Consider the following 18075-nt stretch of genomic DNA (forward strand, 5'->3'; position numbering starts at 1 on the left):
AGCACACTTCTTGCTCTATCCCCTCCTCTTTCATATTGGACAATTCGCCTCTAGCTAAAAAAAAAATCTAAGTATATTAATAACATCTCCACTCCAATCTCCTAAATAAAAATGTGAGACTGTTAAAATTTGGGCTCTGGACAATTACCTTAGTTAATGTTAATTTACAAAGAGATTTAGGCTGACCTCTCTGATTTCAGTATCTGTAAAAAGTTGATTACTAAGAAGTTTCCACTGGCTTAAATGAGACTATGGCAGTGAATAAAATTCTTGACATACATTTCTGACATACATTAATACAGTATTTGCCATTTAATTTCAATCATTAAAAAATGTCTTTAATTTATACATATAATACATTTGACAACTCCTAGAAATGGTTTTACCTACTTTGATATTAGCAGTCTTTACATTCTTCCAGTTTCTCTTCATACTACAAATACATCCAAAGATAATGAATCAAAGTAACAACACTATCTCAGAATATGTAAAATGTATAATCACACTGTTAAAATAAGAGCAACAGTTTGTGTATTTATTTCACATTCCTGACAGGATTCTTGGCAGGGATTAAATCCTTTCTAAAGGCTGCTGAAAATGTGACAAATACTGTTTCTATAATTTTACATTACACTGCATTATTTCATCATTTAAACAGCTTGGTAACTACAGAGTCTAGTATTTTCAGTTCATTTTAATAAAAGAGTCATTATGCATGCCTGGACGTCAATGCAACTACAACCAACTATTGCATCATGTTCCTACTATAGTTTGTGTCAGTCATAAGCATCTACTTTAAACAAACTGCCAGAAGCATCCCCTGTAGCTGATAGGGCCAATTCCAGTCAATTCTAAGATGGATCCACCACTGTCCAAGCCCTGGCCAATTACTGACTGAGGTAACACCTCTGTGAATAATGAATTGGGGAAGAAGTTGCTGTGCAGTGGCAAAACGGCAGCAGCAGAAGGGAGTGAGAATGTGAGAACGTCTCCTCAGACACCAAGGTCAGTGGGGAAAAAACAGGAGGAGGTGCTTAAGGACTGGAAGAAAGACTCCCCTGTAACCTGTGGTGAGGCAGCTGTTCCCCTGCTGTCCATGGAGGCTACTGGGGAGCAGAGATCCACTCACAGCCTGTGGAGGACTCCACACTTGAGCGGGTGGGTGCCTGAAGGAGGCTTGTACTCCATGTGAAGCCCGTGTTGGAGCAAGTTCCTGGGAGCCCATGGGGAGAGAGAAGCCCACATCAGAGCAGGTTTGCTGTCAGGACTTGTGATCCTGTGAGATACCAGTGCTGGAGCAGTTGGTACCTGACATGTGAAAGTTGGATGAGCCACGTGAGGGCAGGGTGTGAGGCACTGCCCCCATGGGAGGCCTCATGCTAGAGCAGCTCATGAGGAACTGTCTCCTGTGGGAGGGACCCCACACTGTAGCAGTGGGAAGTGTGAGGAGGCCTCTCCCTGAGAAGAAGCAGTGGCAAAGTCCACCTGTAATGAACTGACCATAACCACCATCCCCTATCCCCTGCACCGCTGGAGGAAAGGAAGGAGAGTCATGGGAAGAAGGAGAGGTGGAGGGAGTTGTTTTAAGATTTGGTTTTATTTCTCATTTTCCCTGCTCTGTTCTGATAGTTCATTAGTAAATCAAACCTTTTTCCCCCTAAGTTGAGTCTGTTTTGCCTGTGATGCTAATTGCTGAGTGATCTCTCTATCCTTATCTTGACTCACAAACCACTAATTATATTTCTCTTTCCTGTCCAGTTTAGAAGCAGGAGTGACAGAATGACTTGGTAGGCACCTGGCACCCAGCCAGCACTAAACCACCACATAGACCAATGTGCAAAATTACTGGGTTGGAAGGCAAAATACATTTTGTCATAGGCAACATCATTCATTATATATTCTGTAAATCTTCTTACCACATGTTCACATCCATTTCTTCAAAACAAGAATGCTGGCAATGCTCTAGGTATATCCATCAGAACTCACTCTCACTCTTGTATCAAGAAAGGATGGAAATAGTATTTGCAGAAGTGGGAGGTTACAAGCATTGTTAAACCAGGCACACCAGTTTTACACAGATTTCCATCATTGCATTTCAATCATGTGGTTGTCTGCTCCAAATCTTTTTCTTTGACCCAAGCATTTAGCCTGGCAAAATCTGAGAACCATCATATTTTCCAGCAGGAAGAAGCCACTGTTGATGAATGTGCATGTATTTCACACAGCTGGCTACTTACATTGTAGATTGTAGAAGAAATTCTATTGTAGAATTCTATTGTACATCTGATTGTAGAAGAAATTCTATTAGTAGAAACATCCTCTATCCCTAAAAGAAGTCTTCATGAAGGAAAACAATAAATTTGATTTCCTACAGGGAAGCATTGTGAACCTGGCCTTTAGTCTCTGTTGAACCTCTAAGCTAGCTCTCATCACTGGATCGAATATTTTATTAAACTTTTAAAGCATTTACATCATACCCAACTCTGAGAACAGTATGCATTCAGTGGGGTTTCTAGTTGTTTAGTACGAAAGATTAAAGCTCTATCTACCTTGAGGGCAGGGTCTTATATCTATACAGTCTTCCTAACAGACAACAAAAGACAGTTACAAGAGAATGGCTGAAACTGAAAAGCACATCAAGCGGATGGCCAGCTGAGACATACCAACACATGCATAGTGACATTTTACTGCTCAGATACACTGATCAGACATTAAATTAGACATGCTCATTTAAAGTATGCAGAAGCACACCTTCAATTTTACCCCCATCTCCTTTTCTGCATAATTCCTCCTCACTGCCCAAAGCAAACCTACACTGCCATTCTCTTAGACGTTCATCGACACTTGTGGATGCATAAACCATAAATACAGAACAAATCTCCTTTTTGTGGTGTATTTCTCAATCAAACTAGGCCATCATCCCGATCACACTACCAAAGCAAGAGCAGTATTTTACACAAGCAGTACACACAGCAGTACACACTGAGCGACGGCAGGCCCAGCCCGCCAGCCATAAAGACAACCCCCTTCCCACAGAAACACTCGGATGCGCGGATTCCCCAGGTATTTGTCCCTACAGCAGTAACTGGAAGCTGTGTGTAGAGAACCCACACGCACTCCTCACCGACGGGCTCTGAGCATACCCCCTGGCCCGGGGCCCCCTCAGCCCCCGACCGTTACCCGGCGGCAGGCGCGCGGCGCAGGCGCGACGTGCGCTCCCGCGCAGGCGCACGCGATCGCTTCCTCGGCAGCTCCGGCGCACGCGGAGCGGCCCCTGCGGCAAGGCCCGGTTGCATCACCCGGCGCGAGGGCGACAGGGGTCCTTCCAGGGGCTGCCCAGTGCTGCGCCTGAGCCTTTGCCGCCCTCCGGTGGTGCTGGTGGCAGTCCTCCGCTGCCCAGCGCGGCGAGTCCCCGAGCCGAACGTCTGCCCGCCGGCCGGCAGGTGCCGGGCTGCGCGCCGGTGGAGGAGGTGCCGAGCCCAGGCGGGGGTCAGGCGGCCGCGCAGGGCTCCTCACTTCCTCTTTGGGCCAAGATGGCGGGGGATGAGGCGGGAGTGACTCTTGGGCAGCCGCACCTCAGCCGGCAGGACCTCGCCACTTTGGTGAGATTCGGCCGGGGGGTGCTCAGCGGACGGGGGCAGGCGGCCGCGAGGCCATGGGTGCGGGGCGCCGAGGAGCGATGGGTGTGGGCGCTGGGGCCGGGGCTGCCGGGAGAGCCGTTGTGAGGGAGGGGGGCAGCGGCGTTTAGAGGCTGAGGGGACCTGTGTCTTCCTCTAGGCCGTGGCCGTTGGGGCCGACGGGGTCTGAGGGGGCGCAGAAGGCGGCGGCGCTTCGAGGGGCAGAGTGGCAGCGCGCTGGGGCTGAGGGAAGGGGCACATGGAGGTAGGCGTGGGGCAGAACGGCGGCACTGGGAGCAGGTTAGGCTGGTCGCAGCGGGTTTGGGATGAGGTGCTTCGCTTGCTGGTGAGTTGAGTCTGGGGCTCGGCGGGTTGTCGACTTGCCTTTGTGAGAGAAGCTTTGGTGTGACAGTGCTGGAGACGTGCAGTTTCCTTTTTGTAAGGGTTGTCCTGCTCAGTGATACTGTGTCCAGTTCTGGACTCCTCAGCTCGAGAGGGACAAAGAACTTCTGGAGAGAGTCTGGTGCAGGGCCACCAAGATAATCAGGGGTCTGGAACATCCTTCATACCAGGAAAGGCTGCGGGAACTGGGGCTGTTTAGTCTAGAGAAGAGGAGACTGAGGGGAGATCTTATTAACATTTACAAATATTTAAATGGTGGATGTCAGGAGCTTGGGACATTCCTTTTTTCTATAGTAGCTAGCAACAGGACTAGGGGTAATGGGATGAAGCTGAAACACAAAAAGTTCCACTTAAATATAAGAAAAAGCTATTTCACTGTGGGGGTGATGGAGCCCTGGCACAGGCTGCCCAGAGGGGTTGTGGAGTCACCTTCCTTGGAGGTCTTCAAGAACTCCCTATAGGTCCTTTCCAACCCTACCATTCTATGATAAAAGCTCTTCGCTCGCCAAAGAAGAAGCATAAATTGGTGGTCTGTTTCCTCAGAAGCCTGCATGGGTTGGTTGACAACCCTGACTTGGTTCATCTAGCAATAAAATCTTATTGACTAACAAAAAAATCAGTTGCAGTGGTCTCTTGCTATGATAGTCCTGCTTGTTAAATGTCTCACCTGGGCTGTTTCCCTTATAACATATATATGCAGACAAAGCCAATTGGAAATCCTATTACTGCCTTCCTGATAGTCAGCACACCCGAAGACAGCAGTAATGTCTTTACAGCAATAATGCTATCTTTACACCAATAATGTTTCATATTTTTGGAGTTTGAGCAGAAGAATTCTTTTTGAGTTATAGCTCAGTGTATTGATATTAGTGAAGCATGTTGGTAATTTCAAAAAGTCTCTTCACTTCTTTTCATTGTTGACCGTGGCATTTGTCAATTTGTCAAGAGCACAGATAGGTCTAGTTGGAAGGCCAGTAGCAATCACCTTTAAGGCCTCTTCTGTACTTTTTCAGTTGTCCCTTGAATGCCTATGGTTGACTGGAGCTAACAGTGGAACTCAACCTTACACCAGTCTTGAGGGAAAAAATGCATGTGTGTCTAATTGTGTGCACTGGGAACAATTCCCTTGACAGGATTTGCATCATGCTTACGTGCTTTTCGCCCTCCTAGATGGTGCCATCTGCAGGTCATGTTTCCAGCATTCTTCAACACCCATAGTCATTTTAAGTTAGATATCCACAAAATAGAAATTAATTTGCCTGTGTTAGGTGGATAAAACTTACTTTGTATTCAATGTGAGTGCTATATTTATATAATACTTGAGAACAGAATGACTGAGCTTATATTTTTACACCGATGTGTTTTAAGTTTGGGATTTTTTTATTGTTACACACAGAACAGTGTATGTAACAGTGTAAACAATATATCATTTAATGTAAATTAATGTGCCCATGCATTACTTATATCTTGGAAAAATATTTCTGTCCTGTCCTGCACTGAAGACTCTTTTTTCATTGTGAATCTTTGTTTTAATTGAACAGCTCATGGAAATCAACTGTAAACGGTTTCAAAAATAGTACAGAGGAACATTTCAGTGGATTTCAACATTTGTCTGATATTTGGACAAACAGCTTTAAAAAAAACCCAAAAACAATTATTTCTGAAATTGTCTTTTTTAACTATAAAAAATGTGTTTCTAAGTGTTTTGATTCGCCAGGTGCCACCAGTAGGTTCATACAACAGGCTATTTGGGACAGCAGATTTTTTCTTCTGATACCTAAAGTAGCAGTAACAGTATCCAATGAAAAAAGTAGCCATTAAAAAAAAAAGTAAAATGAAACAAATTTAAATCCAGTCAGCTAATGAAACCCGTGAACCTACTGACTCCACAAAGTATTAGTTGCAATTATATATTGACTGTAGTGGAACCTTACACCAATTCACTTTTTATTGACAAACCTTTGTTTTTAAAACATAGATGCAATTCACTATGTAGCCCATGGAAAGTTAATTTGAATTTGCCTGTTATGTATAATTTAAGCCTAGGGGTTGGTAAGAGTTAGGTTTTTTGTGTGTTAGAGCTTCTTTCAAGGTTTTTTTGTTTTGTTTTCTTCCACCTTGCAGCCTGTACAGATTCACAATCAATGTTTTGATTTGCGACCTATACTGCTTTATCGTCAGGAATTTGTTCACTCTGTGCAGTTTCACATACTTAAAGAACTGGAATGCGTATCTAGAATTAGTTTAATGAGCTTGATTAAATTTTGCTAAATAGAACCACAGTAATTTTTAAGAAAATACACATATTCATCTTGTTTCTAAATGTTTCGAGTGTACTAAATTCTGAAATCTCCCCCCTACAGGATGTTACCAAGTTGACTCCTCTTTCACCAGAAGTCATCAGCAGACAAGCAACAATTAATATAGGTAAAAACAAGCTTCTGAAAAAGAGAGATGTTTTAATGTGACTTTGGTGCTCATAGCATATGATGCCTATGTGAGAACTATTTACAGGAATTCTTACTGAAACTGACAGTTACAATAAACTCACTGTATTTATTTTATCAAGGTGGAGGAAGAGACTTGTCAAACCCTTTTAACTTGAGAAACACCAATTTTACTTCAAGAACGCCGTTGAACGAAGTGGGGAATAGTTGCTGAACCAAAATTTATTTTACCTTAAAGTTAAGCATTGAAATTAGTTTCATGAAAATGTAAAGATTTGTCCAGTGAGAACTCAATTTAAGATCTTTCCTTTTTTTTTTGTACAAAAATTGTTACAAAACCCATACATGTTTCTGATGGGAGCCCTGGACTTGATAACTACAGAGAGTTTGGGGTAATTACATGTTGATCATAATTGAACATTGTACAAATTAAACAATGGCTTATTGACAGTGGCTTATTTGCTTTTAAAACATAGGTACAATTGGTCATGTAGCCCATGGAAAGTCAACAGTAGTCAAAGCTATATCTGGAGTTCATACTGTCAGATTTAAAAATGAACTGGAAAGAAATATCACAATCAAGCTGGGTTATGCTAATGCAAAGGTGAGTCATTACCATAAATCTAGCAAAAATGTTGTTAATGTGTTTCAGGGTGGATTTAAGCTTATAGGTATCTAATCCTTGATGAAGTAAACTTTTTCGCAATTAAAAAAAATTGCTTACAGATTTACAAGCTGGATGATCCAAGCTGTTCCCGACCAGAATGTTACCGATCTTGTGGAAGCAGCACTCCAGATGAGTTCCCTACAGATATTCCTGGCACCAAAGGGAACTTTAAACTAGTCAGGTAACTGCTGTAAAATGAATGGTATAAATTATATTTACTACCTTTTACGTAAAATAGGATTGAGCTGTAAAGTGAATGAGTTGTTATGGCAGACCACATGTTCTTGGATTCTGGGCACCCCAATCTCTAAGGTATCATCTAAACTGCCTTGTTTTTGTTAGTCACGATGCACAGTCCATGGTAAAGCACAACTGTGTCTTCTGTCCTCAGGTATTTGCAGAACTCTGAAGTGACATTTTTATGCTATTTATGTATTTAAGTACATTTTCCAGCCACTAGAATGAGAACCAATGTGGACCTCACAAATGCATCTTTAAAATTGCCTTTTGAAAGATGACTTCTGTCAAACTTTTTCTTCCTAAAGACAGAGAAGTTTTCAAAGTTCTTGACATACGAAAGCATGATGTTTATAAATGTGGTATCAGGCCTCTAACTGGAGGCCATATGTTCTTTATTTACTTCATTTCTCATAAAGCTATAGCATGGTCATGATGCAGGCACAGTAACTGCAGCAGTTGTTTCGTGGGTCTTTACAACGATTGCTGAAATAAGAGTAGTCTTGCAGACTGTTGTATGACAAGATTCCTAGCTCCTGCTTGTGTCTGAAATGCACAGTGCTGTAATCACTTATTTCCTTCCTTTCCTTAGATTACCGGTAGAGAACTTGTATCAGTAACTTTTGTCAGGAGTGTGACTGTCAGGCAACCATTGTTAAACTATTGGATTCTTCGTCTTCCTGTTTACTTCTTTATATTAGATTTTTAATATTGTCAGTGAAGCAGTAAATTAGACCCTTGTTTTTTGGTGGCACGCTAGGAGGAAACAAGGACTCTTCACTGAATAAGTTCAGGCAAGAATGTAGCGAATGGACTATTATGGTTTCAGTGATAAAAACTTAAGGTTGGAACTAAGAGCTGTAACACTGTAGTCCCTTCCAACCCTACCATTCAATGATTCTATGAAATCTTGAAGGTGGAGTGCAATTACAACAATGTCATTAAAGATTAATTGTTTTCTAAAATTGGAGAATGGGTGACATCAGATAAGAAAAATCCTGTATGGGGGGCATGCGTGTTGGGGTTTTTTTGGTGGTATTTGATGTTATTGTAGTTTAATTCTTTTTATTCTGGTGCATTTAAATCTAGTCTAATTTACAAGTAAATTAATGAAATATTAAAGCAGTGCCTAATATAGATAGATGGTATCACATCTTAAAACTCAGAAAAACTATTCAAGTAGCCTTTTGTAGACGTCTTTGTGTTCTTTTTGAACTTTTTTGGCAAATACTTTTAAGGTATTACTTCTCAGCATCTGTCTTGAAATATTTATCTATTTTAAGGATACTTTTAACTTTTGTGTCAATCTGGACACCCACAGGAGTCCATCAGAGACATTGTTGTTAATTGGCTTTTGGACTTTTTTCTTAACCTTCTTCTTCAACAGGCATGTCTCTTTTGTGGATTGTCCTGGCCACGATATTTTGATGGCTACTATGTTGAATGGAGCAGCAGTAATGGATGCAGCTTTACTGTTGATAGGTAATGATTGCTACTTAACTCTGATTTTAAATATAATGAAGCAATTTAAATGGTTTCTAAAATTTAGTGGAGTGGAGAGAGCAGTTAAAACAAGAAAATACTTTTGAGACATATTTAAGAAAATAAAGTGATGCTTCAGTGAAAATGTACCCAAATGCCGTATTGTTTTTTAAACATCACAATATGTACTCGTTAGTCTGGTAGCTGGCCCAGTTGATGAAAGATTGATTAGGTAAGATGAAACCTTATAGTGGTATAGTACTGTGAAATTTTGCATCATTTTATGGAAGTAGATTAGCTATGGGTACATCTGGAGTTCCTATGAAGCTTCAGGTTGCTTTAAGTATGTATGTAACTTCTGCCATACAGGAGAGTCCACAAACATCAGTACAAACAGTAAAAGCAGTTGAATATGGGCAAAATCAAGGTACAGGAGGTTTATCTTGATTCAGACAATTTTTGTTCTAATTTGCAACTGAGTAAAATTCATTTTTATATGTCTATAAAACAAATCTGCAGTGATAAACAGTAATAATCTTGCATAGATAGGACATGTCAACAAATAAGAAAAACAGCTTCAGATATTGAAGTGTAAATGGTCCGATGTAGCTGATGTCATTCCTCCAATCTGTTCAGGTCTAGGTAATGTGATAAACCATACTTCAAGATAAACCACTATAATGGCACATCAGGTCAAAGTTGGCTTCTTGGATGGCTGAAATCCAAACCATGCCATTTGTGTTACAGAACTGGGAGATCTTGGCATTTTTATGGCTTTAGTGATAAGAAAATGTCATAGAATTTTAAGATGTTTCTTGAAAGGTGAATTTCCTATTATGCTACAGTTGGTACTGAGATATCTGAAGACCTAAAGGATGGAATAAGTCAAGTAGACACAAGTTCACTGTCTTTGGAAATTCTTTGATGTGTGATTCTAGTAGGAGCAAGTACAATGGGAGAACTACTCTATTAACCTCTCATCTATCATACATTGTGTGAATGCTACATACAGCAGTTCTGGGAAAGAGCAGATCCTTATTAACTTGTCTGCTTCACGTGTAGTTTACTGAGAGGTGATTGTCTTTATAAAAAAAAGATACAGGGGACAATAGGTATCCTAACAGTAGGAGTTTTGTCTGTCTTTATAGTTTCTATATTGCAGTTACTTTTCTTCTTCCAGCTGGTAATGAGTCGTGCCCTCAACCCCAGACCTCAGAACATCTAGCTGCTATAGAAATAATGAAACTGAAACACATTTTGATTCTACAGAATAAGATTGATTTGGTGAAGGAGAGCCAGGCTAAAGAACAGTATGAACAGATTCTTGCATTTGTACAAGGTAAGTTTTTAACAGCAGAGATCCAGTTAGTGGTGGAAGTTCTTCAGTGTTGGGACATAAACATGGTGTATTTTTGTGTTTATAGAAAAAGTTTTCTTGCTTGAATGATGCTGGTGAACATAGTCTGTTAATCTAAAAACAACTGAAGTTATGCTTCTTACCTGTTTCAGAGTGCTTGTCTACAGCAGTCAGAATGAAATCTGTCTGTAAAAGGAATACTGGTGTGTTAAATATTGAGATGTCCAATCTCTCTAAGGAAATTATCTTAATATCACAGCGTAGCAGGTGTATTCTGCTTTAGAACAGACAGTTATGTTGCACAACATTCAGAGTGACCCTGTAAAGCTCTTCAGTACACAGTTACCTAGAGACAGAACAAGGGTTGTTTCAGAATGCCTCTGGCTCTTTTGAGCTAAAATATTGAAGGGAAAGGTAAACGCATTGATACGCTTTCAGAAATAGACGTAAAATGTGCCTTGAAATTCATTAGTACTTTTAACAGTGACAGAACACTCAGTCATGTTACTGTAAATTCTATAATAAGGCCTGATGTTGAACTTGTTTTAGGCACAGTTGCAGAAGGAGCTCCAATAATTCCAATCTCAGCACAGTTGAAATACAACATTGAGGTAGTCTGCGAGTATATAGTGAAGAAAATCCCAGTCCCTTTGCGAGACTTCACATCTGAACCGAGGCTTATTGGTATGTAGATGCTTAGGTCTGGGCTTCTGTGAATAACCGTTTCTACATGTATCAACACATACAATAGCATGTTTCTGGATTCTCTAAAAAGAGGTAGGTTTAAAAGCAGCATTTAGCATGCTTTTATTTTAAAATGTACTTATTTTCCGATAGCCATGTTTGTTCATAGTTAATTACTATAGTTTTTGAGGTAATTGCTGGGCTTTGTGCGTATTCTAGGCATATGACAGCACTTCAGTGTAATAAAGATGAAAAATGCATGTGTCTTAACATTCCTTTAGTTGCCATGAATTTAAATTTAATTTAACAAAGTACCAACAAGCCATTGAATTTGAAAATTAAATTACTTCCACTGAAATCTTAGAGCTACTCTAGTTGGTTTTTCTGTGTTAGTCTCTTCTCTCCTGGATGTAATTATCAACGTCTTGGTTCTTGTCCAGGGTATTGCAAAATTCAGTGCTGCTATGATGAATCCATTTGTTTACCCTTTTTTCCACATGAAGCATGGGACACCTACAAAACATGTTCAGGATGCAAGAAAACTGACCACATTATGACAAGGTTATATTATTAAAGGGGATTTGTAATAGAGTTCATGATTCCTTTTTCAGATACTGATCCATATACTGCTATGCAGAAACAGTTTGAAGAAACATTTACGAATATGAGAAGCTTAAATGGTTTCAAGAGCAAAATCAACCATATACTTGAAAATTTAGAGTAAAATATTAATAATATTTTAATGTTATTCCTGAATTACATTTTTGTAATATATATATGTGTATACCCTCATAAGAGCAAAGTTAGTAAGGAAAGACAGTAATTCATTGAAAACCTGACCTTAAATGTAAACCTGATTATGCTCTATTCTTTTCAGTAATTAGATCTTTTGATGTCAACAAGCCTGGCTGTGAAGTTGATGACCTTAAGGGAGGTGTAGCTGGTGGCAGTATTCTGAAGGGTGTTTTAAAGGTAACCATTTCGCTTTCTTGTCTGGATGTTTATAATGATAATAATGAGTAGGATGTTCCTATGCGACCTGATCTAGGTGAACCTGCTTCTGCAGGGGAGTTGGACTAGATGATCTCTAAAGGTCCCTTCCAACCCCTACCATTCTATGATTCTATGATTTTTCCATGCTTAGTACAAAATACATCTAGATAATGGATTTTTTTTTAATCTGGAATACAGTCAGATAGCACTTACATGCTTTCTGTCTGTGCCTCATTTTCACTTTTGTGTTTTAGAATACCAGAACAAGAAACTGATTTTTCTTTGTAAAACATGTTTTCATTACTGTAGCCTTAACTTTTGTAAATAATGATACTGATTTCATTGCTTTACAAACATTGAGGGAAATGGTATGATCTTGTTGTGGTTTTTTTTCCTGTTCTGTTACTTTTACCTGCTGAACTATTGGGGGGAAGTGGGGAGCAGAGGAACTTTAAAAGTACTTCATAAGTGTGGATTCCCACAGGTCCCACTTCCATGTTTAAGTGTTCTGTATATTTTGATTTTTAAAGTTTTGCTTGTGGGATACTGTCAATAGATGGAAACTGTAAAAGTTGCTCTGCTTAACTGGAAAGCAAATTACAAGGTGTATTAATGTTCAGCAATGTATTTCCTTTGTCTTGTGGTTATTGGTGCTGATAGGTTACACTGATGGAATTAACTCATTTTTTTATAGTGCTGTAACATTTCTAAAAGAAATATTTAAAAAAACCCTAAAATTTGACTATTGGAATTATTATTGGTAAAAGTCCTTTGCTAATGCAGTTTTATAAATTGTATTGAAAAGAAAATCAATTGTGTTGGCTATAAGATACAGAGCTTTCAGTATTGTTTCAGTATTGTTCAATTTGCAGTAAACAGTGCCATCAAAGTCCTAGAATCAGGGCCAGAATCAGTAGCCCAGAATCAGGAGCTTATATACAAATAGTAGATCTTGGAATAAGTAGGTCTTACTTGTGACTAGTATTTAGCTTTATGTTCCTGTAAAACCACCAGTTAATAACTTTTTCACTTCTGTGATTAGGTGGGCCAGGAAATTGAGGTCCGGCCTGGTATTGTGTCCAAGGACAGTGAGGGAAAGCTCATGTGCAAGCCCATCTTTTCCAAAATCGTGTCACTCTTTGCTGAACACAATGATCTACAGTACGCTGCTCCAGGAGGTCTTATAGGTAAGAATATTTTCTTACAAAAGGATTTATTTCTTTGTGCCTATTGAAAACACTTGGTATCATTTAACAGTGAACTTCAGAGTAGTAAACAAAAAGGCTGTGGGCAATTTCAGATAGTTCATATATGTAGAGAGAGACAATGTGTGTGCAAAAATTAGCTAATAGTGAATTATTTTCTTGAATGTCACTAGCCAATGCAGATCAGCTTGCATTATTGATTGCACTGGCTTTAACAGTAGAATATTTCTTCATCTGTTTAGACAGAGGTCACAGTCTTGCTGACTTTCTGAAAAGTACTGTCCAGGCAACAGGGAATTCCCAGTACATTCTCAGTTTGTTGATTTTTAGATCTCCTTCAAATATTTTAGTACATAAATGTGAAATCTACCTTTCAGTTACTCTTTGTGACTTTTCTTGTTGCATTGTAGGTGTTGGAACTAAAATTGATCCAACTTTGTGTCGAGCTGACCGAATGGTAGGCCAAGTTCTTGGTGCAGTTGGAGCACTGCCAGAAATATTTACAGAGCTAGAAATTTCCTATTTCTTGCTGAGACGACTATTAGGTGTGCGCACTGAAGGAGACAAGAAAGCTGCAAAGGTCTGTACCTTTCCTTTGTTTTTCCCGATTTCCTTTCTTGTGATAAGTTATTAGTACGTATATATTTTTTGATCTTACGTAGGAGTTTTGTCTCCTTGCTTATATTTGCTTATGTTCACTAAACTTATCTGCTTATTTAATATTATAGAAGAGTGCTTTTCCATGGAGTAGGAATTCGAATAGAGTAGTTTAGCACAAAGTGTTCATGTGTCCTGAAGTTAGGTATTCTAAACATATACTGGTAGTTGTTTTCCTTTATCAGCTTATTAATTTGTGCAATAATTAGTTTTTATGGATGTACTGATCTGCTTCCTACTTACATGCTTTTTGTAGATTCTCCCAAAATAACTTTGTAAAGCAAAATATTTTTGAAGTGCTGTAGTTCAAAAGAAACTGAACTTGATCAGCGGTACAGTCTGATGTTCCATGGTTCATTTTACATAAACTAAAAGATCATTTTTTTTCCCTCTTAGCATTACAATCTATGAACTGCATCATGGAACAGTAAGCTACGTGTTTCAGTGGCATCTTTATCCTACAAAATTAATTCTTTTTTGAGCAATCATTTAGATGTATGTAGTCATAATGGAAATTAGAATATCCAGATTATTTAAAAGAGTGGTATAACATTACAGATTGTAGCAGTATCTAAGACTGCTTACACTTTTAATACAGTATGTGCAATCATCAGTAGGTTTTATAGAAAATGTAGAGAAGTCCAAAGAAAGTGCATCACACCAAGAACCTGCAGCACTACATGCCCAACATTTTTACGTTTGTCCTTGCACAAGTAAACTTTATCCACGGACACTGTTGTGCATGGGTTGTGTGTGTGGATATGTACTGGTTTTGCATTTCTCAGCTATATTTTTTTGTGGCAGATAAATAACAGAAAATAGATGGTATTGTCTGTGATATTTCTTTTAAGTGGCAAAGCTTACATTTCAGAGTTTTGTATGTCTGTCTTCAGGTGCAAAAGTTATCGAAGAATGAAGTTTTAATGGTAAACATAGGATCCTTATCTACTGGAGGGAGAGTCAGTGCAGTAAAGGCTGATTTGGGGAAGATTGTACTAACTAACCCAGTATGCACAGAAGTGGGAGAAAAGATTGCCCTGAGTCGGAGAGTTGAGAAACACTGGCGGTAAGTTGGTGCTAGATTGGTAGAGTACCTCATTGTTATATTGTTAACAAAAGGTATATGGATCTGATTTTATTGTAGAAGAGATAAGCGTGTGTCTGTTTTTAAAATTCTTTTGCATTCCCATAACTTATCGACACCATTATTGTGGAATGCTTCATTTAATTACTGTTTTTTTTTTTTAAAGCAGCACTGCAATTGGGTTGATACCTTTTAGTTAGGGAAGCATCAGAGGTTCATTGCCAATACTGCCATGCTGTAAATTGAGTTAATAGTAGGCAATCTTGTCAGAGCGGTTTGGAAATTACGGTAATGTTAAACCAAAGCCTGTCTTGATACACCCTTAAATCAGTGGCGTTATACCTGTATAGCTGTATGAATTCTACTGCAACCTTGCAGTAATAGCAGGGGAATGGGGGAGGATTGTTCTAAGGTTTGAGTATTTTATGAGCAGAGAGGAAAGGAAAAAAGTATCAACTGGATTCACCCATTCAGATTACAAATACGAGGTGTCTGAATGCACAGAAACATCTGGAGGCTGAAAATGATGAGCAGAATTGGTTGATGGTTCATTTTAATCTTAGTGCCATACTTTTAAAAGATTATGCATACTGCACCTGTTATGTGTTCTGTAGGACCACATGAATATTTTAAGAACAGAAGGGTATTCAGATTCACTGACCCTGCACAGCTCTTACATTGCAAGGGAACATAGCCATTTTTACAAAAACTCTCTACTGTATGAAAAAGAACCAGACTTTTAATATCCTGGATGCATGTTTCTTGTTAGATCAGTAAGAAAGTCTAGACAGGAATGTAGTGCTTGCTCTCTCAGAGCCAACCGACAAATTAGAGATGATTCCCTCAAAAAAACAAAGCAAAAATCATGTGTCTTGAACAGAAGGGAAAAATAAAACAAGGACCTAAATTAAGTCAGGGAAAGCAGAAGGAAGAGGAGAAACTATTTTTATTGGAAACGGTGCTTTTTTTGAGCTATAGACTGATAGCCTGTGCACATTTTCATACAAGTTCTGTTGCTTTTGTAGATTACTTCCCACTTCTGTGCTGTATTAAAAGGACAAAGAGATAACACAACGAAACTGAAAGCTGAGAAACTGAAAGTTGAGAAAAGGGAAAAGAGACAAACTAGGAAGGGTGGTGTAATAAAATGCAATGAGAGTAAAGATAGACTGTACTGTGGAAAGGAACTTGTAGCCCGAGGCAATGGAGTTTTGAAAAGATGGAAGAGTGAGAAAGCAAGAGTTGAAAAGCAGGTATAAATTAGAAAGTAAATATATTGAGGCATAGAGGTTAAACAGCAGATAGCCAAGCAAACAGGATACACTAGTCATTATGAGGTGCAGTGAATTCAAAGCTGGACTAGTTAGAACCTGTGAACATTGTTCTAAAAAGTAGGAAGTGCTAGGCTAATATACTTCAGTTCCTTTTTTGATGTCCAGAGACAGGCTCTACTGCTTAGTAAAATAAATGGAGATGCATGTGTGGTTTGTGTGTATCTCCTTGCCAGAAACTGGAAATGTTTTAAAGACAGTTGTATTAATAACACGGACAGTCTGCTCACTGGAAGTGGACATCATCTTAAATTCCTTTTTAAAAGTGTGTTTCTCTGAGGCAATGGTGGCCTGTCAAAGAGGCCTTAATTTTACTGAATATAAATAGTAGAACTTACCTGAGATTTGAGTTACCTTTTTAGGTTGCACGCTTATTGAGAGTTACTCTGTTTGTAATCTTACTGTCATCTTGTCTGAATTCTCACATCTTTGTTTCTATTTGAAAGTAATGCAACACTTGAAGTATAGATGAAAGAGATCAAGCCATGAGTAGAATTACAGTCCACCAGTACAACATAAGTTACAAATTTTCAGATTTTTTTGTTTATTTTCCAAAGGTAAATCAATGTACAAATCCTTAACTGATTACAAACATACAGATGGTTTGAGATGGTTTGTCCATCATCTTTGTTTTTTTTTTAAATTTTGTGTTTCCAGTGACCAGTCTTAGAACTTTTAGGAGGTTTCAGATGAGAGACAAGCAGAGAAAATACAAAATGTGAGAACTGAAGGCATAAGAATGACAGAAGGATGTTGATTTATCCTGGATATTTCTGGCAATTATTAAAAGTTAAAACAAACTGTTTTTCTTTTTGCAGTTTAATTGGTTGGGGTCAGATCAGAAGAGGAGTGACAATCAAGCCAACTGTTGATGATGACTGAAGAACAAAAGAGAGTGCTTCATTTTTAAAGATGAAGTGCCTATTTCTATTTTGGGGAGAGTGTATTTTCACAGTGGAAACGGAAACTGTGCAAACAATATCTTTGAGTTGTATGGCTGTCCTTGTACATTTTATTGAATTTTACCCTCTTACTAAAATACTAGTCACTATCACCATTAAAAGTGTAAAAGAATTGGTGTAGAAGTGGGTCTAATTATCCCTATTTTAGTAGAAATTAATTGTACATGTCTCATGGCATGTCTAATTTATGCTATTTTGTGTTTCAGACATATCCATTTAATATCAGTCAGGCAAGCCCCAGTGTAACACATGAACCATAAATCTGGCGTTGAAATAAAATATTGCTTATTTTCACCACTTCATACAATTTTTCTGAGTAACAAGACTGCAGTGATTGTCCAAACAGTACAGGAATTTTAAGCTAAAAACCAAACTCTTCTTGAAAACTACTGCCCTTTCAGCACAACATCTTGGTCTGTTTAGGCAGTTGTTTACAGCAAAAACTCTCCTCCTTAGTTTGAATGGGTCTGACTTGAGGATTCCAGCTGTATCGCACTTTGCAATTAGGATGGCAATGTTGACTGGCTTTAATTAGTCCTTCCAATATTACAGTGAGTTTAGATTAAACCCCCAAAGAAAAGCTATAAGTAAACTGGTTTGAACTGGTAGTACTGGTTTTGACCTTGTTTTAGAATGGATTTATGAAAAGAATGGGATTAACTTGAAACTTAGCTGCTTGTCATCATGGAACCCTTGTGTGGGTGACCTGGGAGCTTTTTATACAGTAATAAACTGCTTATTTCAAAGCTGAACTGAGCAAATATTAGTTATTATATTGAACTACAAAATATCTGGAAAAGGCTATAGAGAGGAATGATTAGGGAAAGGGAAGTGTTTGGAATTCAGAATGAGGAAAAAGCTGTAAGCTACTTCTGCTTGGCTAGCCTGAGTCATGCTCCTTAGGAGAAAACATACTGTAATAAACGTAATGTAGGGTGCTAATACTTTCA

At 38.8% G+C, this 18075-nt stretch overlaps 1 protein-coding gene across 1 annotated transcript; it reads left to right on the forward strand.

Annotated features, from left to right (window-relative positions):
• Positions 1–3281: 3281 nt before the first annotated feature.
• Positions 3282–17871, forward strand: EIF2S3 (eukaryotic translation initiation factor 2 subunit gamma). Its single transcript, XM_061999713.1, has 12 exons — positions 3282–3602; positions 6383–6446; positions 6943–7070; positions 7193–7314; positions 8758–8852; positions 10033–10191; positions 10759–10893; positions 11771–11865; positions 12929–13073; positions 13502–13671; positions 14642–14814; positions 16982–17871. The coding sequence occupies exons 1-12, from the start codon at positions 3534–3536 to the stop codon at positions 17043–17045; spliced, it is 1419 nt and encodes a 472-aa protein (XP_061855697.1). The 5' UTR covers positions 3282–3533; the 3' UTR covers positions 17046–17871.
• The last annotated feature ends 204 nt before the right edge of the window (positions 17872–18075 follow it).

Source organism: Colius striatus, chromosome 1 (genome assembly GCF_028858725.1).
Source record: "Colius striatus isolate bColStr4 chromosome 1, bColStr4.1.hap1, whole genome shotgun sequence".
Lineage (NCBI taxonomy): Eukaryota > Metazoa > Chordata > Aves > Coliiformes > Coliidae > Colius > Colius striatus.

Excerpts from the sequence above, each read along its gene's own strand:
- EIF2S3 (XM_061999713.1), top strand. The coding sequence starts at position 3,534 with ATGGCGGGGGATGAGGCGGGAGTGACTCTTGGGCAGCCGCACCTCAGC. Across the intron at positions 7,315-8,757 it reads GGGAACTTTAAACTAGTCAG|GCATGTCTCTTTTGTGGATT; the intron begins GTAACTGCTGTA and ends CTTCTTCAACAG. Across the intron at positions 11,866-12,928 it reads TTCTGAAGGGTGTTTTAAAG|GTGGGCCAGGAAATTGAGGT; the intron begins GTAACCATTTCG and ends TTCTGTGATTAG.